We start from the raw sequence: 25,096 nt of genomic DNA on the forward strand, positions 1-25,096 counted from the left end.
TATATTTGAGTTTCCAGTTGATCGATGGGCTGTTTCCGGCCATCATCTGCTCATCTACAAGTTGAGGCTTTAAAATGTGAACACCTTCATGTGACTCCATTCGAACTGAATCAGTATAGAGGAATGCTTTTCTGGTTTTGTATGATTTCCTTTGTTCATGCTCATCTCCATTGAAGCCTGTGAAGTTTTCATTTCTTCCCGACTGCTGCACCTCTGTGGGCAGAGAAACTTTTTATCTAAACAAAACCTTGTTAATGTGAGCAGTTTATTTTCAGGAGACTTTGTGTTTACTTTGCCGAGTGCTGGTTAAAGAGTAACACGCAGGTCCTTCATGTGGTTGGCAATGTTTGCCAACTCACACCTGCCACGTTTTCACAGAAGGTTTATGAGTTAAATTATCTGATTGAGCTCTAAGAGGAAACGGTGTCGGTGGATTTAGTTTAAGTAAAACTTAGTTAAACATTTCCCATCAGCCTTGGAGCTTCCAAATAGTTTTTTTCAAATAGATTATGCTTGTGACTCTCCACATGCTATTGAGTACATTGTAGCTTACTTTAGCACTGATACTAATTTTTTGCATCAGCTGGTTTCCAACGGATGGGCACAGTTTGGCATGCCCCATTTAAATTTATTCAGAAATTTTCCAGTTTTATTTATTGTTTAGTTTATTATTTTGGATATTTAAAATATAGGGGGGAAGACATGCGGCAAAGGTCGCCAGGCTGGGAATCGAGCCGGCGACAGCCGCAAGGAGGACTAAGGCCTCCATCTGTGGTTTGTGCTTAACCCCTGCGCCACCACAGCACACCCTATTTTAATTATTTTTAAGGAAAAAGTATAAGGATGAGCTCATTTAGTTTTAGCTGAAGTGCTGAAACTAAATGAGCTCTTCATTAGTGCTCAATTTAGTTTCAGTTCTTCAAACGACGTGCGCTCTTCTATCGCACGTTGTTAGAAGAGCTGTTATATTAGGATTTATTTTTATTTCTTGAATTATAATCAAATCCTCTGTAGGATTTTAAACAGCAATATTGATCTCTTTAAAATGCTAATAAGTTTTATACATCAGTTGGGTTCATGTAACTAAGAACAAGTTTTGCACATAAAGGCAGGAAGAAATCTGCTGTTTTAGGTTCCATGTGGAGAAATTGATCCCATTTTCTTTCATTCCCCCCCCCAACCAGGTTTTGTCCATAGAAAAAGCAGAGAGCACCAGCTCCCTTCCCAACCCGGTCATTGTGAGCATGCGGACCAAAAAGGCCTTCCAGCTGATCGACCTGCAGGACCGCGACGACCTGGTGGAGAGCATGAACTCCAGACTGCGCGCGCTGCAGTGGAAACACTCTGTGTTTCGCAGCAGGAAGGACAGCAGAAGGAGTGTGGTGAGAATGTCAGCAAAACCGTTTCACCGTTTTGTGATTTACTTTCCCTTTAATTATTTCACGTCGGAGCTTTTCGCACAGCGTTCCAAGCTACACATTTGGATCTCGTCGTTGCTGCATTTCTACCTCCGTTTATCTAAAAGTGCACATATCAGCAATACTTTGAGAGCATATAGATGTATTTAATGTAGCTTTAGATCTGAGATTTTAATTGAAACACAGCAGCAGTAGTTAAAACCTGCTGAGAGGAAGAGGCCCTCATTATGAACCGCGTTAAACACACCAACAAAGCCACTCTGACACACTTGACATTTGCAAGAGAAGCATATGAAGTGGGATTCTTAGTTTTCGATTTAACGCTGTAAATTGTGCTTCTCTTGCTCAAATATTTCACAATCAAGAAACAGTTTTTTTTTTAATCTCAGATATTCTCTGCTCCCTCTCAAACGTTTGTTCCTGTGCTCAGATTGTATAAATATATTTTGCTGCCATTTAATTCTTCTTCTCATGCTTTAATTTTCTTAGCGGGCATAAAATGTGAGATTTCACATCTCTATTTTTGCTCTTGCAGATTGTCCCTGTTCCCTCTTGTGAAGTTGTAAATCTACCTGACAACAGTTGCAGAAAATACAATGTATGACTTTAGCATCACTCCTGACTTTGGGGCATTTGTGCCATGTTCATGGAGAGATTCTCATGTAGCGAGATCAGACCCTTTTTGAGGTTCGAGCAGCAAGAAGAGCAGGATTGAATATCAGCAGAAGATATTTCTGCAGGAGGCATTCAGTCTGAAACACAGTCCTGAGAGACGGCACAGCATGCCTATAACACGGAAGACATAGGAGTATAATATCTAAGAGCTTTTAACTTGAAAATGCACAATCTAAAGTAAAAATCCCTGTATCCTGCTTTCTCTTTAAATTTGTGAATTGCCATTAAGCAACAAAAGCCTCGTTAACTTAAGATTCCACAAAAGTGCACATAGAAGCAGACCTGAAAGTTCAGACGGGCGTTTCATAGGATATGAAAGTGTTGGATGAATCAGCACCGGTGTTGAGATGCGTTGTGCGGTTGAAGCAGGACGATACTTGATAGCAGGTTCATGAGGACGGACCGCAGCGAGGTTTCAGAAATATTTTTAGGTAAAGTAAAAATTTAATCTTTTTTTTAATCAAGCATTTTACAAATCTCAAAGAATCTGTAAGTAGTGAAGAATAAGAGTCCAAGTGAAAAAAAACATTTTTTCCACATGTGGCATATTTTAGCTGATTATTAGATGCTTGAAATCACCAAAAAAAAACAAACAAAAAAAAAAAAAACAATCAAATGTTGCCACAGGACATGACTCGTTACCACAGGAGTTCCACACAGTTGAGTACTCGGACCGCTTCTCTTTCCCATAAACTCTACATCATGTCACTTTACCACATCATCTGATCACACATCTTCTCATAGCAGCGATACGCTGACAGCATCCAGCGGCCAAATACACGAACATAAACGAGACAGACTTTGCTCTGGCAATTTTAATATTCTAATGTCTCACACAACCAGAGACTAAATTGAAAATTTCCTTGAGATGTCAAATACTAAGATACTTTTGTGAGCAAACACAAAAGATAGTTTTTGATACAGATGCAGGCAGCTTGTTGAGCTATAAATATATCTTCTACATTCCACTATTGGACAAATTAATCAGAATGTCAAGTCAAGATATCAGAAAAGAAAAGATGTTCAGATTAAAAATGTTCGAGACGTCGTTTTAGTTTTGCCTGGTTTTTACTTTCAAGATATTTGCAATTTAATTTGCACTAGTCGACTTTTATCTCCCATCTTAAAATAGATTTTATATGTTTTTAATATTGACGTCATTAAAGATGTCTTCAATTAGAATTATGACTGTCAAAACAAAAACTAGCTCTTTGGTCAGTTATAATTTAGTTAATTGTTGATGTCTGAAATGTATGCTTCAGAAATGTTTTGTAGATATCTTAAATTAATATCTGACTTCACTTAAAGTAGCCAGAATTTAATTGTAGATATTGCGTATATCTCTAATAATTCATTGGTATTTTATGCTAAAATGGCCTCCATACAGGTGCTGCCATGTGATTGGCCGGTTCACCATCCGGGTCTAACCGAACTCTACCTGATAGAGAACTACTTTGATTTTATATATATTTTATGATGGTTTTGTTGCAGTAAAGCTTCTGTTTAGAGGAAGCAATCTGTTTTATGGAGATGTAATTTAGAACATTTAGAACGCAGGTTTCTGCTTTTGAAGCAGTTTTTCTCCGTTTCACATCATCACTTCCTGTCTGACTGCGAGGCGCCTGGTTTGCTCCTTATGACTGGGATTTCTTCTTTCAGCTTGGTTTGCTTTTATTTACCTCTGTTAATTTCAAAATTGAGAACCTGTCGACAACAGCTGCTCTCTGAAATGAACGCCTAAAATTCAATGGCGCTGACACAACTCAAACGTAACATCTCCACTGCCTCCCTCAGTCCTCCCCGACTCCCTATTACACCTTCTACTATGACACCGGCCTCTCGGACGAGGAGGAGGTGGAGGAGCAGGTCCTCCGCAACACCGTCAACAGCGAAGCTCTCATGACGGCCTTCCACCAGAGCCGGCCGGGAGACAACGGCAACAAGGTGAGAAGAAGAAGAAGAAAATCTCTCTGTGATTCCCCGCTGTCCCTTAAATCAGCGTTTCTTAAAAACTCCATTTGTTTGTAAGAATGTTGGTTTGTTTCTGTCAGAGCATGGAGCCCGTGAAGGAGCGGCTGTGGGACGACCATTTCACGGAGTTTGGCCGCGGCGTTCACATGTTTCGCACCGAGAAGATCCAGAAGCTGGTCGCCATGGGGATCCCAGAGTCGCTGCGAGGGGAGCTGTGGATGACGTTTTCTGGTAAGAGGAGGCCGAAGAAGAGCTGGAGGGAAGGATGTGGACTTTAAAGGTTTAATGTTGATACTCGGCAACCTAAAAGGTATTTACACATCTGTTAAAATAAATCAAGTTTTCATTTTTGTAGCATCTAGAGCGCCAACAAATTACTTTAGTCATCAGCTATTCTCACGATTATTCGCACGATTGATATGTTTAAATTTCTGTAGATTTTTTATTTAACCAAATCAACTAAACTAAATAAGTAATTAAGTTCCTTTTTCAAATAAGAAAAATAAACATTTTATTGCCTAAAATGCTGTACTTTAGCGTTCTCTTGGTGAATTTGAACTGGGTGAAGCTAAAACTTTGCCTCACGAGGAGATTTGGGTTGAACATTTTTACAGATAAATGTTATCTTAAATGCAAAATGTGTATAATTTTTGTGCACTTTTGGATTGACTTATGCTCCTTATTAATCAATTACTAAATTAGTTGATAGTCGAATAATCACGATTAATTCAACTGGTTGTTTCAGCCCCAGTAGCATCAGCTGATGATGAAACATCTGGAAAATACTAAAACGTTTATTACATTTATTAGTTTTCCGAATTGCGATGTCCAAACTTGTTTCTGTGTTCTGGATCATTATTTTGCTCAACAATCCAGTGATGACTTATTTTCAGTCTTTTTGTGGAGTCTACTAGTTTTTATTTAAAATCTACCTGCATTTCAAAGTTTAATTGACACTTTGCGTGTGCTGTGTCACAGCTCATTTATACCCCAGGAAAACGATGTACTGCAGCTTTTAGGTTCCTAGATGAAACTGAAATCGAATTGCAACATTTTCAGTACAACTGCAAAAATAAATCTGAATTTATTGCAAGAATTTATTTTTTAAACATCACCAGATGGATCTGTGGGGCGAGGAAGATTTTGAGGACACTGCACATTTTGGAAAAAACATTTGCTTGTTTCGGCCTGCAAATGTTTTTCCTGCAGAGTTTGAGCTCTTCAATAAAGTTTCATGTCACTAAAACCACTTTATAATGACTGGGTTTGCATACAGAGAGAAGTGCAGATGGAGATGGGTTCTTACCTTCACATCCTCTTCTTTCCTTCAGATTCAGAGCCCATGGCACCTTTCCAACTAGATCTGAAGTCGGCAGGTTCATTTTGTCCTGTGGTCACTTCCTATGTTCAGTCACACTTCCTCGTATTGAAACAGCCTCAGCCAGCAGTGAAGGAGAACTGGTTAAAAAAAACCTGAAACTGAGTAGAAGATGTACCTGTCATGCAAAATTTTCATTGAATATTTCCTCTTACACCAAATCAAAGTGTGAAAAGTTTTCAAGGAAAAGATTAAGTTTTGTTTCCAAAATTGTAACTTTTAAACAGTATCTGCTGTTAGCTGAGGAACAGGCATCAATGTTTCTGTAATTTTCCAAATGTGGGAATACTGAGGCGGGTAAAGAGTAACGGTGTGACGTCACCAAAATCTGCCCTGTCCTGATTGTCTGGCCCGCCTTATAAAGCTGAAGCGGTGAATTCTTCATTGTTTTTCACTTTTTCAGTTCAGAAGCCAAAACATGCGTGTCTGAAACCGCGCCATATTCATCGCTCGCTTCCTTTGGCGGTGCAGCGAAGCTTGTCGTGACCTCAGCGTAGTGAGAGCTGTTTTCTCGTCTCCCCGTCTGTTTCTGTGCAGATGCGTGCTCCGAGCTGGACTCCCACCAGGGCTACTACGCCGGCCTGGTGCAGAAGTCGATGGGCCACAGCAACCTGGCTACGGATGAGATCGAGCGTGACCTGCACCGCTCGCTGCCGGACCACCCGGCCTTCCAAAACCCCACCGGCATCGCCGCGCTCAGGCGAGTCCTCACCGCCTACGCTCACCGCAACCCGAAGATCGGATACTGTCAGGTAAAAGATGTAGACTGAGCAGTTCTTGAGCGTTGAGAGCTACGCTAAAGTCCTTATTCTCCTTGAACCTTTTCAAACGTTGATACAACAATGAATACAAAGTAGTTTCTAATTGTGGAGTGGAATTAAAAAAAGCCCGCGCATCCTTGATAAAAGTTTACATTCAAGTATGTAATACTAAAGCCTTAAAACGTCTCAAACTGAATAATTAAAATATAAGTTGGCCTTAAATACTTTAATCAGGTCTTAATTTTTGAGGTGGCAGGACTATTTAATCTCATATTCAATATGTTTTCTTTTTCTTGTGAGGCTTCTCCGTTAGCCAAACGTTTGAGTCGCATGCAGAAATATTTATTGCGTTCTGTGACTCGAAGTGGTGGTGGCTACCGCTAACTAGCTGCTAATTTACCCCTGCTATCTACCCAGCTAGCCAGCTAGATTTTTTTGTGGAAGTGTAAATTAGTTGGACGATGTTCATTTTTGCCACTGGCTCACTTCTGTTCCAAGCCCGTTCAAGGTTTCATTCGTTCTGCACAAAAAACTTCTTCTTCTGCTACGTAAAATATGCTACTATCTATTGTACATTTCTGTTGTAATACAATGTCATTCAGAGTGATCTTAAAAAGTCTTTAATTTGAGTTGGTGAAGTTTTCTGAAGTTTTTGTAGTATTTATTTTATTTTTGGCAGATATGTTTTTCCTCGGGTCTCTGTCATGTTGAATCCAATTTCTTCCTCCAGCTTTGAGTTTTGAGTTGTCCAGTCTTGAGTAATTTCTTCTTCTTCTTCTTCCCTCGTTGTTCTCCTCCTCCTCTGTAGTCCATGAACATCCTCGCGTCCGTTCTGCTGCTATACGCCAAAGAAGAAGAAGCTTTTTGGCTGCTGGTGGCCGTTTGTGAGAGGATGCTGCCCGACTACTTTAACCGCAGGGTCATCGGTAAGCCATCTGTCTTAAACTCCTCCACCAGAGGATGTTTCTTGTGTTGTGGTTTTATTTTCTAAACTCTTGCTTCCGAGACGCCAAAAACACCCAGAAAAGCTTATTTTTAGTCTTTAAACGAAGAGGCTTATTTCCTGTGTTTCACAGGCTGTTTATTTTTGACCTGCCAGGTGCTTTTGAAACAATTTCCGCTTCCTTTTAATGTCCACAGGCTCTTTTCATCTTTAAAGCAGCAATGATTGCTTTTCGAGAACCCGGCCGTGTGGCTCAGATCGGACGGAAAATAATAAGCAGGAGTCATTTTTATCCTGTTAAGTAAAAATCTAAGAGGGAAAAACAACAACAAGTTAATCTAAGTGATGAGCTGCCTGTGTAATTCATGAAATGTGTATCACTGCCTCTAAACCGCGGAGCTCATGGGGCTAATACAGAATCTGGTGCTGGACTCTGACTAACGCTGCCGGTGTTGCGCTGATGCTGCCATCTAGTGGCCAGAATTGGAAAAAAACTAAAAATGTTCGTTTCTTAAATATTATAAAACTAGAACTTTTTTATTTAGATAAAATTTCTGTGGCTTTTTTTTGTCATTTACAAATCCATTCATCAGAAAATGTTAATGTTTATTTAAGAAATACCATAGAATTTATTTATTTTCAGTTTATTTTTATTTGTTTATGGTTTAAGACGAACATGTCACATGTTATGAACAAGTTATGAATGCTTGAGTGCTGTATAATTTCAAAGATATGATATAATTTTTGTTATTTTTTTTTCCTATAATACCCAAAGATAAAAGCAAAGTGACTTTTGAGAGAAGGTCAAATAACATTATTTTTAATCTGACTACTCCTTTTCGTTAAAAAAAATGTTCATTTTAAACTGTAAATTAAATAATAATAATAACAAAATGCGTTTCCAGCCGCCAAAGTTAAAAATGCGTCACATTCACCATCTTGACTGACCGGTTCTGTAGCAGCTTCATGTTTATTTACTTATTTTAGTCACTTTTTGAAATCGTTCACGATGTGTGGCATCTGTAAGACGTCTCGTTTCGTGCCCCTACAGGAGCCCAGGTGGACCAGTCTGTGTTTGAGGAGCTGATCAGGGAGCGCCTGCCGGAGTTGGCGGAGCAGGTCCCGGACCTGTCCACGCTGTCCTCCGTCTCCCTGTCCTGGTTCCTCACCCTCTTCCTCAGCGTCCTGCCCTTCCAAAGCGCCGTCTGCGTGGTGGACTGCTTCTTCTTCCAGGGCATCAAATCCATCTTCCAGCTGGGCCTGGCCGTGCTGGACGCCAATGCCGCGCAGCTGTCCGCCTGCACCGACGATGGCCAGGCGCTCATGATCCTCACCAGGTGGGTTGATATTTCAGCTGATTGAGGTTTATTGACCGGGAGGAGGCCTCGGGGAAGACCCAGGACACGCTGGAGGGATTATGTCTCTCGGCTGGCCTGGGAACGCCTTGGGATTCCCCCAGAGGAGCTGGAAGAAGTGGCTGGGGAGAGGGAAGTCTGGGCCTCCCTTCTGAAGCTGCTGCCCCCGCGACCCGACCCCGGTTAAGCGGAAGAAAATGGATGGATGGATGGATGTTTATTGATAAATCTGGGTTTCTTTATGACTTCATGCAGGACAAAAAGGACAATAAAAAAGGGTTTTATGTTTGATTGAAGCTCCTTCATCATCATTTCCTCTGCAGTTTTCTTGATCAGGTTGGGAGTGAAGAGTCGCCTTGTGTCCCGCCGCCGCCGCCTGCCGCAGAGCAAAACAGCTGCAGCGACACCGATGCTCCCGCTATGAGACACATAAACATCACTGACCTCATCAGCGAGGCCTTGGTGGTGAGCGCAGAAAGAACGTTATACATCATGTTATTAAAGGGTTTCATCAGGGCTGGTTGAGGCCGATCGCTGATTTTTAAGATGCCTGATTCCGACCGACACCATTTTGTCAAAGTTGCTAAATGTAGGAGAAGATCTGTTTTTCATGTATCGCCCAACATTGAGAAACTCTGGGCAGATTTATTGTTGCACTTCTTTATTTTATACTTGTTCATATATTTTCTTTGAGGTCTTTGTGTTTAATGACTTTTGTATTATTTTATTAAGCTGTGCTGATCTTTAAAAATCCTTAAAATTCATTTTTGGCCAACACAATTTGTTGTTTCGTCTGAAAAGTTGCTAAACGTGACGACAAACTAAGGGTAAAATAAATTCCTTATGTTAGTGATTTTTTTTACCTCTTTTTTTGTCACTTTTACCCCTGCATTAAATAGTTTTACTGACATGCACCATGTTTACACAGTGAGACATCAGACATTTTCTTGGTGTAAAGGTTGTTTGTTCATCATCTTTTCTCCTGACAGAAATTCAGAGACCTGTCGGTGCGGCACATCGAGCGTCTTCGCTGTCTGCGCAGAGTCCGGGTTCTGCAGGCCCACGAAGACACCATCAAGGAAAACACTGTGAGCTGCTGATCTTTTCTTTTGAGTGAACATAAAACGCACATCTTTGTATCCATCCTGACATTCGTTGTGCGGTGTGTCGCCGTGCAGCTGCGCCTGGTGTCTCCGGACGTCTCCATCTCTCCTGAGAATCTGTCCGACCTGTACGACCTCTTTAAGGTATTCTCTCGTTCCTCCTCGGATTAAAATATCTTCTGATCTCTCCTGAATAAAAACAGTGGTCTCCTCTGCTCCGCCCTGCAGACGGAGCACTTTATCACTCTGTACTGGGGCGACAGCAGCTCGGCTGCGGCGGCAGAAGCCGCGGCCTGGCAGCACGGCGACTCCGGTCACTCTTTCGTGGAGCGGCAGTATCGGCTGGACCGGCCGCAGTTCAAAAGCCTCTACGGGCTGCTGGTGCCGTGGCCGTCCGGGTGCAGCCAGCACACGGACACGCTCTCCAACCGCACCTTCACCTTGCTGGCCCCGGACCGGGACAACCTGGTCACCTTCAAGGACTTCGCCAGCTGGCTGGGTGGGCGGCAGACAGCGCATCAGCTCTAGAGCCGATCGTCTGAAGACAAAGCTGCCTTCCTGACGTTTTCCTTTTTGTTCCAGACACGCTGTACTGTGAGGAGCTGAATGTGAAAATAAGGTTCCTCTACCGCCTCCACATTCCTCCAGGTGATTATTAAGCTGATGAAACAATGCGAGTTGCTGTCAGGACTGTGAGTGATGCGCTTGGCTCTTTGCATGCCTGCAGCTCTGTCAGAGAGCGAGGATGAACCGTCCCTCAGGAGCCCCCTGCTGTCCACCAACAGGCCCCTCTACGTTAACAAAGAGACTCCAGGTTCACCAACACACACGTTTCCCTCAAAGGCTCTTCAGATACCTTATGCATTCTCTTATAAACCAGGTCTGATTACATGTGCTCTTGCAGTTTCAGAAAGTGAAGAAGAAGTGAAAGACTACCAGGAGCAGCTGAAGCAGATGCTACAGGATTTGGTCAAGGAGAAGGAGAAAGACGCAGACAAACCTCTGCCGCTGATGAATCAGGTGCTGAAAGCGAGAGCTGCTTCCAGGGCATCTGCAGGTTCCAGCAGATGGCGTTTAAGACTTTTTAAGACCTTTTTTAAACTCTGGCCAACATGCCTAAGCTAGCCATGGCCTCCTGTCACAGAACGCAGTGAGGATGTCTGTGTGTGACTCAAACTTTTGCCTAGCAGAAAAGTTCAAAGAAAAAAGAAACTTGAAGTTTAAGACCTGTGATTAATGCATTTAAGGTCAAATTGGGACATTTTAAAGCCATATTTTAGACACACAAATTTAAGACTTTTTAAGGATGCGCGAGCAGCCTGTTCCTTGTTCCTTCGCTAATGTGGAAGCTAGCTGCTAGCAGAGGTGGGCAGCGTACCCAGAAATTGTAAAAGTAGCGCTATTTTAAATTATTTTTACTGAAGCAAAAGGAAAAAGTGTCTGAGAAATTACTTGAGTAAGAGCAAAAAGGTAATTGGTAAAAAAAAATTAAATAAAAAGCTACTCTAGTACCGAGTAACTGATCAAAACATAAAGCATTTAATATTTACAAATTACAGCATCACATGGAAAATATAAGGTTTTGTAGAAATTTTGGTATTTTAAAAACCAAAATGAAAATTCAGATGGAAAACAACAAAATTGGGCAAAAGGAACATTTTTCCAAATCCATTTATTCCCATATAAAGCTGAAAGTTTTCGCTGTGAAGGTAATAAAAATGTCACTACAGTAAATGTAACTTGTTGCTACGCAGTGACAAGTCACCCTGTGGTAAAATCGAACATCTGCTCTCGTTTCCCAGCGAGAGTTCATCCAGTTCTGCAAGACGCTCTACAGCATGTTCCACGGCGACCCGGAGGAGAACGACCTCTTCCAGGCCATCGCTACGGTAACCAGCCTCGTGCTGCAGATCGGCGAGGCCGGTCACCGCGAACAGACCAAAGCGTCGGAGGAGAAGCCGGCGAAACCCACGCCGTCGTCCGACGGGGCTCTGGCCCCCGACGACGAGTGGACGGTGAGCTACGCTCAGATCCTGGCCTCGCTGCTCACTGAGCAGGCGCTGGTGAACTTCTTTGAGAAGCCGGCCGACCTGACGGAAAAAATCGCACAGGCCAAACAGAACCAGTACCAGCAGCGGGCGGGTTTGCTCACGCTGCAGAAAGGGACCAGGTGACTGTGAGAAGGACGACGGTTTGTCTGCGACGTCTGATCAAGACGGAGGCCTTACCTGTACCGTGAATCCCACAGGCTTGAGCCAGAACGGCCTGCAGCTCCTCTGTGATGACGCCCGGCGGGGAAACGTTCAGGATCACCACGCTCCAGTCAGCCGCTCTCCACAACGTTTACACACTCTGACAGCGTTAATTACTTTACCTCCTTGATCACACCAACCCGCCTGCCTTATCAGAACATTTTACCAATCGATGGGACAGATAAAAAAAAAAGAAAAAGTTTTTGTATTCATTTAGTGCTTCTGTTTCTGTCATAGGAAATGTTTCCAGATGCTCTTTTTAATTAAAGACATTTTTAAAACAATTTAATTCTTTTCATTGAAGTTGAGACATTTACCGTTTATTAGGTCATTGATTCACCAAGGTGTCGGGTCATCCATGGTTCAAGCAACAATTCCAGTAAAATAAGTGGTACACAACTTTTCTACATGCCAGAAAAAACACCTTTCTGTCCTACTTTCACATGGTAATACTGGGATTGCTGCAAGTTTTTAGACAGAATCAACTTAAACAAAATTCTCGTGTTCATCGACGTGGCATTTCTGTAATACCAGAAATCGGGTGGAATCTACCAAAAAAAAAAAACCTTCTTCCATAACCATTCCAGGCCTCAAACATAAATCAGAAGGTCTGTGGGATGAGCAGGATGATTAAAGGTGATTTAAATACATTTGCAAAAATGGTCAAATATTTTCAAGTTCGGAAAATGTCATAAATTGGGTCTTACTGGCAAAAGTTGTGTGTACAAATCATGAACAGGTTGGATGATATTAATTGCGGGGACTGATGAAAACAAAACAAACCTTAACATTGGAACTGTCCACACTGAATAATACTCCAATAAAAGCCTTGATTTATACATAAATTCAGAAACATTTGTGTTTTTTACATGCCTTTCCACTGATTCCAATCAAGAATTTGGAGAGTGAAAACAGTGAAGTTGGTCAAATCTCTATAGGGCTTTCTTTTTTTTTTTTTTTTAGTGAGCTGGTCAATTTCCAGTCACCAAATTGTTGGATGTGAATAAAAGTGATGGATACAAAAGAAAAGAAGGAGGCAGAATGCTGCAGGAGGTTGTGTGCTTTATTAACTACTGATTAAACGTAGAGGACGGCCTTCAGTCAGGACCCAAATAATCGGAAGAAACAAAACACACATAAAATGCTGTCAGCCAGCCTTCGTTTCAAAAGGAGGCTTAATTCATACAACTCTTTTGGAGAGGTTTAATCATGGAGGATAAGTGGCACAACTAACTCACTAAACGCATTCAGATCTTAGTCATTACTGGGTCTAGTCAGGGTTCTCAGAAGGAAACGGTGGATCGGGACAAAAATGGTACATTAAATTACGGCATCAAATCGTTGAAATGTACAAAACAGTGGGAGGGTCAGGTTGTCTGCTAGCGAGTCGTGTTTCCCCGCAGCGGGGGTCTTGGAACGATCTGAAACAGTCCGTCATCTATAGCAGGCGTGTTGAGTGAAACCAGTGTTAAAACGTCACGTCATGAAGCTTATGTCACATCCACAGGGAGCACGGCAACGGCGTGTGAACGGCAACGGACTTAACGAGAAGCACAGCACAATTCAAATACTGTCGAAAAGCAACAAGACGGTGAAAAGCTGCAGATTGCACTAAGCCACGGTTGGGGACGGCGGGAAGACCGGCCAGCTTGTCCTGTGGATGGGTCTCGCCCACTCTGGAGGGACGATGGGCGGGCTTTGTCTCTTAGATGGCTTCCACGTAGTTGGCGGGCAGCATGCCGGTCTTGCCAGTGCGCTGCACGGTGCCGTACATCCAGCCCTCGTCGATGGCCTGCACGTTGACGATGACGTCGCCGTCTTTGAACGACACCTCGTCGCTGTCTGCCGCCATGTAGTCGTACATGGCGCGCACGGTTTTCTGCAGGAAACAAAGAGACGGAGGGGTTTGAGGAGAGTCTGAGGTCGGGAGTTTTTTCACGTTCAGAACCGAGGAAGATTTATTTTGGATGACGATCTTCGAGGGCCTAAAACGGAAATCCTGTATATAGTTTGACTTAAAAGCTCACATGTAGGCATCAGAGGAATCAATGTCTTCATATTTGACTTTTCAGGGATGGATTCAAACTTTTTTTTAATATTATATTCAGCGTCAGTGACTGTCAGGGGGGAATTAGGGAACTAAATTTAAACTAGTGCCAAAATGATTGACTCTGAAGTCTTGTTCTTTTTTTTTGTACAAAAACTGTACAAAAATATCTACATTTAGCTATTAGAATGAAAAAAAGAAAAAGGAAAAAGAGTCATCTGTAAATATGTTCAACACAAAACTTAACTGGACTAAATTCATCCAGTTCAAATTACTGCACACTTTACACTTCTTAGTCAGTTAATGTAAAATATAGTCAACAGTTCAGCCTTACACTGTACTGATGAGTCGAGCATAAAGGGTTAAGGTTTTCACAGGTTGGTCAGTTTTGATCTGATTAATTGTCAGAATAATCGATGGATTAATTGATACCTGGAAAAGTATAAATATGTATATTATTTTTATTCTTTAAAAATCACTGTAAATGTATATTTTAGTATCATTTCACCTTAAAAAAAAGTCAAGTAAACCCTTAAGTGAACACAGCATTAATTCCCATGTAAACATGTGAGCTGAACTTATTCCTCCTGAAGTGTCTCTGGTGTTTCCAGAGGCGACTGCGTCCTACTGACCCCAGTGGTGGACGGGTGTGAGGGGACGGAGGAGACGGTGGTCTGCTGGGTGGCCACGGACGATGACCTCTGCTGCACCTCCACGGTCCTGGTCTGCTGGTAGCCTGCAGATATCCGACAAACGGCCGGGTCAGGGACATTCGCAGCACGAATAAAGCTCAAAACTGAAAACGGCTAAAGTGTCTCATTTGATAGCGACCCGTGGAGCTGGCCATGAAGCCGTTGCTGTAGAGAGACAGGTGGTGGTCGACGTCCTGCGACACCTCGGACTTCTCGTCGGCCACGCCGCTCAGGGCGCTGGTGGAGCGGGAGTGCTCCTTGCTACGGCGCTGCGCTTGCACTGTCGGGTCGGAGCGAACAGGTCAGAGTGGGAGAAACGAGCGGGAACAGCAAACTATTCGCAACTGAACTCTTACATTTGCTTGCATTTATGTTTGCTTTACAAGGGAAAACCCAATTATGTTTGGTAAGAGACACTTTAGATTACGGTAAATACTCTTTAGGGTTCCTATTTTTATTAGTTTTTCTTTTTCTCACTTTTCTAGACTTAGCTATTTAGAGGTGAATTTGTTTTGTATTTAATTAAGAAATATAAAATGAAAAAGTTCATTATATATTTGATGTTTCTAAAAGTTGATCAAAGGAAAGAGAGAAAGAAGAAGGAAAAATAAAGGGCACAGAATAGAAGATATGAAGGACATGAGGAGAGAAATAAAAAGGATAAACATCAGGAAATAAATCAAGAAAGGAAAGAAAGGAAGGACAGGGAAGGAAAAACAGTAAGGAAGGAGGAAACAATGATGAAGAGAGGAAGAACAAACAGAAAGAGAAATGGTAAAACATCAGGAAGAAGTGAAAGTAAACAAGGGCCCAAAGCAAAAAAACAGAAAGGAAGGTATGAGAGCAGGAAGAAAGGAAGACAAACAATGAAATATACAAGAAAGAAAGGAAGACAAACAATGAAATATACAAGAAAGAAAGGAAAGGAAGAAATAAAAACATAGGAGGCAACATGGATAAAAAAAAAATCATGAAAGTAAAATTTTTTCCACACTCTTCTTTTTGCATATCTGGAAAATCACCAATGCTAATCAATTGAATACTTTCCAGTCTGAGTATCATTCCTGTTTAAAAAGTTTTCCTCTCTGGACGTGAATCTCACCTGACATCATGTGCAAACTCCTGGACTGGATGTTGTCCTCTGCTGGGTCGTAGTCGAACACAGAGCCGGGGTTGGTGCGCCACACGCGCAGATCTACATGCACACACGCACACACACACGCACACGCACACGCACACGCACACGCACACACACACATTTGAGTGGCTATCTTTGTGGGGACTTTCCATTGACTTTCATTCATTTCTACAGCCTAAACTTGACCTTTACCCTCATCTTATCCCTAACCATTACATACCTAACCCTAAACAAAACTCAATTCATTACTTTATTAAAGTGGCTGTGCTTAAAAAAAAGACCCAAACATGAAAACTAAAACAAACCCCAAAAGTTGATCATAAAGACTGATAAGTTTGAAGTTCTGTGGTACGTAACCCGAMCACGTTGTTTCCTCCTTTACAGCTCCAATAGTTTTCCTCCAAACCAGAGCGTGGTGCAAACGTCCCGTTACTTGGTATTTTATTACATTGCTTGTTATTTTAAGGCATTCACAAAATCAGCATAATTCTGATTGGTGTCAGATTGAGGATACCTTAGTCCTAAATCTGACCCCTGACCCAAAAACAGTGTTTCCCCTTGTGGGGACCAGACTTCGGTCCCACAAGGAGGATCAGGTCCCCACAACGTGGGATGTGTCAGGGAAATGGTCCCCACAAGGTATTACAAACAAACACACGCACACACACGCACACACACACACACAGCTAGCTACTAGAGCCAACACATAACTGACAGGAAGTGGTTCCATTTCTGCCCACTAGTTCGTCACAGAGAGGGTAAAATAAAGAAACCTGCTTATTTGACACTAAGAATAGAAGCGAATCCATTTTCAAAAAGAAAATAGAAACTGCTCAGCAAACCTAGGGACCTAGAGACAATCCAAAAGTTTACGCTAGCTTATTAGCTTCAAATATTTACTGCTGACGTCCAAATCATTTCCATCCTGGCGTTCAGCTATCCGTACCGGTGATGGTCTCCTGGTCGTGCTCCATGGCGCGTCTCCTCTCCATCTCCACCACACGCCGCTGGATGCCACGGTAACTGATGTCGCTGAAGTCCTGCATGTTCTTCTTGACGCGCTCCGTCACGGGGTCGGAGGTCGTGGGGGTGAAGCTGCCTTTGCTCTTCTCAAAGTCCTCGTGGTATTTTACCTGCAGGAGTCAAATCAAGGTTATTTGCGAGTTAAGCTTTTTATTTTATGATCCTAAACCAGATCTTACTTCCTGTTCAGGGTCTGGTTTCCTGTTGGCACTGATCTGCATTTATTCATGAGAATAAAGTAAATATCTGAGACTAACCAGGCAGACGGCTCCATCACCAAACAGCTAATTCTACTCTGCGGGCCGAACGTTGGCGGTAAGTGAAAAATACGGAGAACAAATAAATGGATCTTACTCCGGAGATGATGCGCTGCGTCTCCCTGACGCGCCTCATCTCGGGCGTGTCCAGAACGAAGGCGGCCTTGCCCTGCACCTGCCGGCGGAAGCTGTCCGAGTACAGCACCTGGATGGGGACGAGCACAGCGGGCGGAGGTCAGCAATACCGACTCCGCGAACGCATCGAGAGCGGACGCACAAAAGTCAGAGGATTACTGGGAAATCAGACAAATGAATTAGCAAGGGAGATTTCTCTTTTCATATTATTATTAGGAGATGAAGAGTTAGAAAAAACCCCAAAAAAACAGTTATGCTCCAATCTTCGGAGCGGGGACTTAAAAAAGATGAAACGGAGCAGTCTGGAGGACAAAAGAGGTTATGGATTAAACGTATTCGGAAAACAGTGCAGTCGGGATAATTAATGAGATTAACTAAAGCAAAAAGGGTAAAGGGGAAGTCGGCTCGGTTAGGAAAAGGTTAAAGGGATTTTCTCAGAGCGCTTCTGGAAGGTACCGAGCTAATGTTTTCCTGGTTCCGTTTGACCCGCTCCATCTCAGGAGTAAAGACCACAGGCGTTCCCTTGGCAGAACTGTCCTTATACAACACCTACAGGACAAGAAGCACATCAGAAAACTCTTAACACAAACGCCGGGGCTCACAGGTTTGGGCTCTTCGAGCGCGAACTCGTTACGAACGAGAGAGAAACCGAGAACGCTTGTGAGGAGGATGTCTGCTGGAGGAATAATAATAATCACAATAAACAGACAATAAGATTTTAGATTCTCATTTTGCTGGAATGTTAAAAGTAGTTCATGGAGGAAAAAAAACTTAGCTGCAGGTTAGGAAATATTGTATTAAAAAAGGCCAAAGAGGCAGGAATGATGTAGAAGATTAAAGGAAATAAAGCAGCGGTGTCAAACTCATTTTGGTTTTGGGCCAAATCAAGATCCTGAATGCTCGTAAAGGGCCGGTTGTGCCAGAATGTATTGATGAAACCTGATCACAAACTGTTAAAATATCAGTGAATTCCTAAAATTAAACGATATTACTGAACATACAATTACAATAAAACAATAAAAACCAAAGTGTTTGTRGCACTAATTTGGAAATATTTGTGATATTTGCTCTTATTTATTATGGTAAATGCAACTTTTTATTACTGTATGGACTATAATGTGACTATAATAAAGATCATGGACTATAATCTGACATCAATTATGGCAGAGGCAGCTGTTTAGAACAAGTAAGAAAGCTTTTGACAATGTTTGAGAAAAATCTGCAATAAAATCCCAAGTAAAATTAAAAAAAAAAATGCAGGGATTTGTTGATTTTGTGTGAATTTCCACAATAATTCTCAAAAAACTGGAGGGATTGATTGGTATAATTTGGCAGTAAACAGATAAAAACTTAATTGATTTGATTGATAACATAATATTTTAGCGCACTTCGTGTTTAGTCCAGAATCTGGAGGGCCACATAAAAAGCTACGGCGGGCCGGATTTGGCCCACGTACCTCGAGTTTGACACACGTGATACAAAGGAACAGGAGAGAGAAAGATGGAAATTACAGCAAAATGAGGTGGAGCTCAAGAATCTGCAGACTGAGCCTTAAATAAAGATGGATGCGATGATGAGGAGGGGAGAGGAGTCATGATGGAAACTACTGTCTACGCTCAAAAGGTTAGGAGCACACGGGGGGTCGGCTTCGGTCCACTACCGAGCTGATGTGCCTCTGGGTTTCTCTGACCCGCTTCACCTCGGGCAGGTCCGGTATGGCCGTGCCTCGGCCCAGAGAGTCCTTGTATTTTATCTGGCAGACAAATATTGAAGGGTTGTATGGAGGGACAGAAGAAAAACACAAAAAACAACAACAAAAACACACACACACAGAAGATCAACAACAGACGATGAAGCAGAGACGGACGAACAGACACAGCAAAAGTTAAAAAATAGTAATAATAATAATAAGAATGCTGTAAATATCTGTTCCTGAAAAACGAAGGAAGCATTTCGTGTTAGAGGAATGGTTTAGCTCATTCCGGGTGTTTCCGTGTTACAGTGACAGTCAGAGGTATCCATACACTACTCGTTGACACGAATGCCGCTTCATACCTTTTCCATAAAAGCATCAATTAATTTAAAAAATAAAACCTGGGGAATTAAATGAGTAAACTGTGTACAACTTTGGCAGTTTTTCAAAACAAGAACAAGTGGATAAAGTTGGAATTTATTGTAGATTTTTCTCTGAATCACTCTGGCTAAAACGACACAGGCTCAAATGTAAACACTGCTGGTTAGTAACTAGTTAGATTTACTCAGTTTTATTTACTTCAGTAACTTTTTGGGAAAAATGTACTTCCAGAAGCAGCTGTAATCCTCTGTACTTATTACTTTTACTTGAGGAATATATTTGTATACATTTTGGTTTTTAAAATACCAGATTCTGGACATAACTTTCACACATTTTCATCTGTCTGATGGCTTCATTTTTAAGTATTAAATTTAACCAGACTCTCACTAGAGTAACTTCTTAGACGGCTACTTTTCTCTTTCACTTGAACACAATTTTTGGGTACTTTATCCACTTCTGATATCTGACCAAATATTTTTAAGCAAGTTTCTGAAATAATTCTAGTTGGATATTTGACCACTAAGCGAATTGGAAACATCAGATTTCAAGCTAAACTGGCTAGCATCTTAGCAAAAACCTAAGGGACCGTAAGGGAATTTTAGCCTCATTTATCCGTTTCAAAGCAGTTTCGATGCGAGTTTTGGGGTCATTGTCGTCTTGGAAAAACTCGTGTCCAAGTTTGAAGCGTCTAGCTGTTGACTTAAGGTCAAACTGAGGAATTTATCAGTTTTTCAAAAAACAATCACTTATGATGTAGGTCGGACAATCATCCCGCGACTCAAATGCAGGACTTAAACTGCAGCAGTCGCATGACGTCGGCGTCCAGGATTAGTGGATGTATCAGAGGGTTTGATGAGTCGGTTCTCGACGTCTAGGATGTTTAGGAGGAGGAGAGTTGTTACTGGCGAGGTGCTCAGGGGGAGGGGGGGTGAAGAGTCAGGCAGGTGGGCAGACGGATGAAGGGAAGCTAGCGGGTCGGGTTCTGTAAGGTACCGTGCTAATGTTCTGCTGATTGCGTTTGACTCGCTCCATCTCCGGCGTCTCCGGCACGGACGTGCCCTGTCCCACTCCTTCTTTGTAACGATGCTTTGAACGACACAGCACAGGAACAGTCACACACGGCGGCGACGCAACCCGGCGGGAGGTTAGTGTTCGGATCGGGAGGAGAGGAAGAACAGCAAAAACCAGACGGGAAAATAAACGGAGGGAAAAATGTTGGTTTTTTTTATAGTAAGTTTGGAATCGTTTGTGGTAGGAAAAGAAGGATTGATTTATGGAAAATAGTTAGGATGGAGGAGGAAAAATCAACTCTAGAAAGCAAAAATGATTTTTTTTGTGTGTATGTGAGGGATGACAATCAGGAGGAGGGTCACTGCAGAGGTTTTCCTCTACCAGACTGATATTCTTCTGGGTTTCTCGGACCCGCTTCACCTCGGGCAGGTCTGGTATGGTCGTGCCTTGACCCACAGACTCCTTGTACTGTATCTGCCCATTGCAAACGTCACAAAGGTACAATGTGAGACAACATCTTACGTCCATCCACGTTCTTTCTTGTTCAAACACAATAACTGTGGATAACGAAAAGCGGTTAAATGACTGACGTTAATGTCTTTAGTAGGAACGCCACCAAAGTTCCTGCAGTGATGAAAATGTTAACTCATGGGTACAAATTATGTTATAGTTGAGTCCCTGCCACAAAGTCTACAGATAGTGACAGCCACATTTATCAGCACTTCTGGTAAAAAGGTCAAAAGAAACAAAAAAAAACAACAACAAACGGGTCTATTTGGTGTTTTCTCAGTTTGCCTTGTTTTGTTTCAATTTTCTCTGGAACAAATGAAGATCCCAGTGCACTGAACTTCATTGAAAACCTCCTGGTTATTCCACCAAATACAGATTTTTTTTAACTCTTCCAGAGTTAAAAGACATATTGTTTTTTTTTTTAAATGAATATGAACTTGTTTTCTTTGCATTATTTGAGGTCTAAAAGCTCCACATCTTTTTGTTATTTTCACCATTTCTCATTTTATGCAAATAAATACTACATTTTTGCTTGGAATTTCAGAGACATGTCAGTAGTTCACAGAATAAAAGAACAAAATTATTTTTACTCAAACATAAAGAGTAAAATCAGAAAAACTGATCATTTTAAGTGCTCTCTTATTTTATTGCAGAGCTGCACATTTATGGATTTATACCCCAACTTGATCAACTTACATTAAAAACTGTGCAATAAAAACATGCTTCAGTTACATTTATGTTAAAGATATTTTTAAATGTGCCTCAGTTTAGGTAAAAACAAACATTTTCTCAATATATTTTTCACACACTTTAAATATACTGCAAATGAAAGTTAGATTTTTACATTTTGAGTTGAGAGATTAAAATACTGCAGCAATAAAATAAACACTTAAATCCTGCTTTGTTTTTGTTTTACCAGGGTTACCAGTAAATGTGGCCGGTGCTGTAGAGCCTTGAGAGTAAATGAGGAACCCGAATGAGGCAATTTGTCCAGAAACTTTCCACAGAACGGCCAAAACCATGAAAGTAAAAATTATCGGTTGGCACAACTAGAAGTAAAAAGGGTGGATATCAGTCTATCCACACCTAAGGCCATGTAGTGGAAGAAAGCCGCTACGCTAGATTTTTCGCCAGATTAGCTCATTAGCTTCATCCTCTGATTAGGACAAAACAAATAAATCTACAAAGAGAACCAGCAGAAAAATTTAGCTTCATATGAAAAGCTGAACTGGAAATGTTCATGAGAAGATATTAAATATGAAGTCAGTTCAAGTTTTATTCCCAGTTGCTCGACAATGAGGGAGCATGGATGGAGAACCGAGACGATGGAGGGGGGGGCGGGTCACTCGCTGGAGTACCGTGCTAATGTTGCGCTGGTTACGTTTTACTCGCTCCATCTCAGGGGTTTCAGGCAGAGCCGTCCCTCCGCCCACGTCTTCTTTGTAATGAATCTTTGTGTGGAAGTGGGACGAGAAGCATGAACCAGAAGTTAGCCTGATCTTCCATCTGACTCTAAATTATCTCTGATTTAAGCAAAAACAAAACATTGACAGCACACGCCAACAACACAAAAAAACAGAAAAACAAATTCAAAGCACACAACAAAACACAAAGATCCCAACTGGAAACACACGAGCTCTGCTCTAGCAGCTCTAAACGTTAGTCTACAGGAGAGTTTTAGTTGCTGTATCTTAACAAAGAATCATGTAATTACTCGTTCCAAAGAGATGAGAGCTTCATGTCAGAGTTTGTTAAAATGAGGAAAGACAAACCCAAAAAAGATTAAAGATGTAAAAGTAGGTTATCAAAAACGGTAAAAAGAAAAAGAGAAAACTATCACGGAATAAATACCAAGCTGAAATTCTTTGTATTTTCTTTAACACGGAGCATTTCTGGAGTGTCCTTAACAGTAGACACTTTGCCCTTTGTGTTTTTTAGGTCAATCTGGTATTGATGCTATAAGAAGAAGGGAAAACGGCGTGGTTAAAACGTTTCACAGTAGCCAAAAGTGGAAAATAACACTGTTTCTATCGCACTGATTAACAAGGTGAACAACACGAAAAAGGACTTAGAGAAACAAAAGGATCTTCACATCTCTTTACAAACCCGAGGCGGCGTCACCGGATATAAAAGCGACTGTCGTGGTGAGCGGACGGAGGGCGACTTTTCTAACTTACGGTGCTGAAGTTCCTCTGGTTTTCACGGACTCTCTGCATCTCTGGAGTGTCCAGGACCGGCACGTAGTGAGACATCGTCTTCTCGGCTTCCTCTTTGTATTTTTTCTGTTTCGACAACATGAGCAGATTGAAAGGCACGCCGGGGGGAAACGGGGGGGTCGAAACGGACTCGCAGGTCCGTTTTCGGCGGCAGCGTACCTGGCTGACGATGTTCCTCATCTGCTGAGCATGGATGATGTCCGGCGTGTCGATGACGGTGGTGTAGCTGGCTCGGTCCATCTCGGCAATCTGCTTGTACTTGGTCTGCAGATTTCGGCATGCATGTCTTAGATCAAGTGTTTCGCAAAAGTATCGGTGTCTGATTTTGTCACAGTAACACTCTAACCTCCAATGTTACTCATTAATTTGTGTTATTTATTTTAAGACAAACTTTCAATCAAATATACTGAATTGTGTGGCTGTAATGTGACACATTTGGCAAAGGTATTTATATTTTTGAAGACACCCCGACACATTCAGCAGATGTTGCTCAGAGCCGACCTGGCTGAGGATTTCGGTGGCGTTCCTGGCTCGCATAAAGTCCGGCGTGTCGGTAGCCAAAGCCAACATTCCTTTGCCCTTGATCTCCTGCTCCAGCGCCTTCTTGTACTCCCTCTGCAAATACAAACAGCAGCTTTGTTATTCACCAAACAGATATATAAAAACTGATTACTCTGTCATACTGAGGAAGGCTGCAAAACCCCTAGGGGGACGGGGAACAGAGGAGGTTAGCAGGAATTAGCGACAGGATTTAGGGATGGAGGAAGGTGTGGCGCTCCAATAAAGCTGCTAAATAAATAAAAAAAGAGTTAAGATAGTCAAGAGGATGCTAAAACATAATTAGTTCTCTGTTGAGATCAATTCAAATACGACGAACGAATTTCAAAAAATTTTAGTTTAACTCCACTAAAATGCAACACTTTACATGTTTATTTATTAAAGAAAGTTACAAATTTTTTAGCACATTCAAGTTTTTATCACACAAAGTGATATAAAAAAAAAGATGTAAAGATACACAGAGGAAAACAAGATTTGAGGAAAATTCTTTCAAACTAAAGCGCGATGGAACGTTAGTCTTGTCAAAAAGCAGGAAGCAGGAAGTGAGGCGATGCGAGCAGCGTAGGTGAGAGTGGGAGGGGGGGAGTGTTAGGGGAAGTCAGAGGAGAGCGAGACGCCATCGCCATCAGCTCTTGGTCAGTCGTACCTCACACAGGATCTGAGTGGCATTCTTTGCCCTCAAAAGCTCCGGAGTTTCCTCCAGTACTGTTAGCCCTTTACCCTTCACTCCCTCCTCTAGATCCTTCCTGTACTCTTTCTACACCATGGAAGAAAGACAAGAGAGACTGCAGAGACGGCCACACAGGCAGGCAAGGCCGAGGCATACGGACAGTCAGGGCTCAAAGTCACCAAAATCTCAACAACAACAACTTAAAAAAAAAATAAAGACAGTTGCTTTCATATTATTACAGCTAGAAACACTTTCAGTGGAGATGTTGTTGACTTTGGCAAGAATCCTGGAAATAGACAAGATGAAACACATTTTACAGGATAAAACAGAGGGCTGGGCGATACATTCATTTAAACAATTCAATTCTGAAGATTTAATTTCTGGAAAAACTTGGATTTCATTTTTTTGTTTCGCCAAAGTAAAAAAAAAAGTTCAAAGTGATGTCATCATCGTCTTATTTACAGATAATATGTGTTTGGACTTTGAATTCAATCAACTCCATGACCAAATGTAGCAGTCAGGATAAGATGAGCTTAATGTTTTTATTACAACAATAAAGCCATAAGATGAAAAGAATATGGCTGTAGGAACACAAGAATAAAGTCATATGGCAGTAAAGTTAAAATAAGACAAGAATAAAGTCTTAATATGAGAACTCCAACACAAAAAATAACATCCCAAGTTTTTTTATTAATTTCTTTCTCATAATTTTAAGATAATCTTCTAGTAAAATCTTCATTCTACTAATATTATGACTACATTATTGCAACAAATAAAATAAATCTCGTAGTCTGACCCCAACGCTCGACCAACTCACAGAAATGATGATTGAAATAAAAGATTGAAAAATATTTTTTTTAAAAAGCGAGAGAAAAAAAAACAACTTAAAATGAGATCTGGTATAAAAAA

General features: G+C 41.6%; 2 protein-coding genes across 19 annotated transcripts in view; one reads left to right on the plus strand and one right to left on the minus strand.

Moving 5' to 3' along the window:
- The window catches only part of tbc1d8 (TBC1 domain family member 8), a 24,272-nt gene extending 10,998 nt beyond the window's left edge, over positions 1 to 13,274 (plus strand). The window contains exons 7-20 of the mRNA XM_008432308.1: positions 1,185 to 1,382; positions 3,888 to 4,037; positions 4,145 to 4,295; positions 5,980 to 6,194; positions 7,012 to 7,129; positions 8,198 to 8,483; positions 8,825 to 8,966; positions 9,491 to 9,589; positions 9,680 to 9,748; positions 9,833 to 10,103; positions 10,187 to 10,252; positions 10,332 to 10,418; positions 10,509 to 10,624; positions 11,407 to 13,274. Coding sequence (XP_008430530.1) covers positions 1,185 to 1,382; positions 3,888 to 4,037; positions 4,145 to 4,295; positions 5,980 to 6,194; positions 7,012 to 7,129; positions 8,198 to 8,483; positions 8,825 to 8,966; positions 9,491 to 9,589; positions 9,680 to 9,748; positions 9,833 to 10,103; positions 10,187 to 10,252; positions 10,332 to 10,418; positions 10,509 to 10,624; positions 11,407 to 11,778 — 2,340 coding nt within the window. The 3' untranslated portion in view covers positions 11,779 to 13,274. The remainder of the gene's footprint in view (positions 1 to 1,184; positions 1,383 to 3,887; positions 4,038 to 4,144; positions 4,296 to 5,979; positions 6,195 to 7,011; positions 7,130 to 8,197; positions 8,484 to 8,824; positions 8,967 to 9,490; positions 9,590 to 9,679; positions 9,749 to 9,832; positions 10,104 to 10,186; positions 10,253 to 10,331; positions 10,419 to 10,508; positions 10,625 to 11,406) is intronic.
- Positions 12,902 to 25,096, minus strand: part of neb (nebulin) — a 66,401-nt gene continuing 54,206 nt past the window's right edge. For 10 of the 18 annotated variants that reach the window (XM_017301918.1, XM_017301945.1, XM_017301942.1 and 7 more), the window contains 16 exons: positions 24,164 to 24,274; positions 23,461 to 23,574; positions 23,119 to 23,223; positions 22,921 to 23,025; positions 22,595 to 22,699; positions 22,102 to 22,194; positions 20,615 to 20,707; positions 20,216 to 20,308; positions 18,809 to 18,901; positions 17,605 to 17,697; positions 17,111 to 17,218; positions 16,680 to 16,866; positions 15,698 to 15,790; positions 14,735 to 14,875; positions 14,536 to 14,639; positions 12,902 to 13,735 (listed from right to left, as the gene is read on the minus strand). In XM_017301918.1, coding sequence (XP_017157407.1) covers positions 13,562 to 13,735; positions 14,536 to 14,639; positions 14,735 to 14,875; positions 15,698 to 15,790; positions 16,680 to 16,866; positions 17,111 to 17,218; positions 17,605 to 17,697; positions 18,809 to 18,901; positions 20,216 to 20,308; positions 20,615 to 20,707; positions 22,102 to 22,194; positions 22,595 to 22,699; positions 22,921 to 23,025; positions 23,119 to 23,223; positions 23,461 to 23,574; positions 24,164 to 24,274 — 1,812 coding nt within the window. In that variant the 3' untranslated portion in view covers positions 12,902 to 13,561. The remainder of the gene's footprint in view (positions 13,736 to 14,535; positions 14,640 to 14,734; positions 14,876 to 15,697; positions 15,791 to 16,679; positions 16,867 to 17,110; positions 17,219 to 17,604; positions 17,698 to 18,808; positions 18,902 to 20,215; positions 20,309 to 20,614; positions 20,708 to 22,101; positions 22,195 to 22,594; positions 22,700 to 22,920; positions 23,026 to 23,118; positions 23,224 to 23,460; positions 23,575 to 24,163; positions 24,275 to 25,096) is intronic. The other 8 variants (XM_017301929.1, XM_017301922.1, XM_017301927.1 and 5 more) reach the window with 8 other exon arrangements.

Source organism: Poecilia reticulata, linkage group LG2, assembly GCF_000633615.1.
Source record: "Poecilia reticulata strain Guanapo linkage group LG2, Guppy_female_1.0+MT, whole genome shotgun sequence".
In the NCBI taxonomy this organism is placed as follows: domain Eukaryota; kingdom Metazoa; phylum Chordata; class Actinopteri; order Cyprinodontiformes; family Poeciliidae; genus Poecilia; species Poecilia reticulata.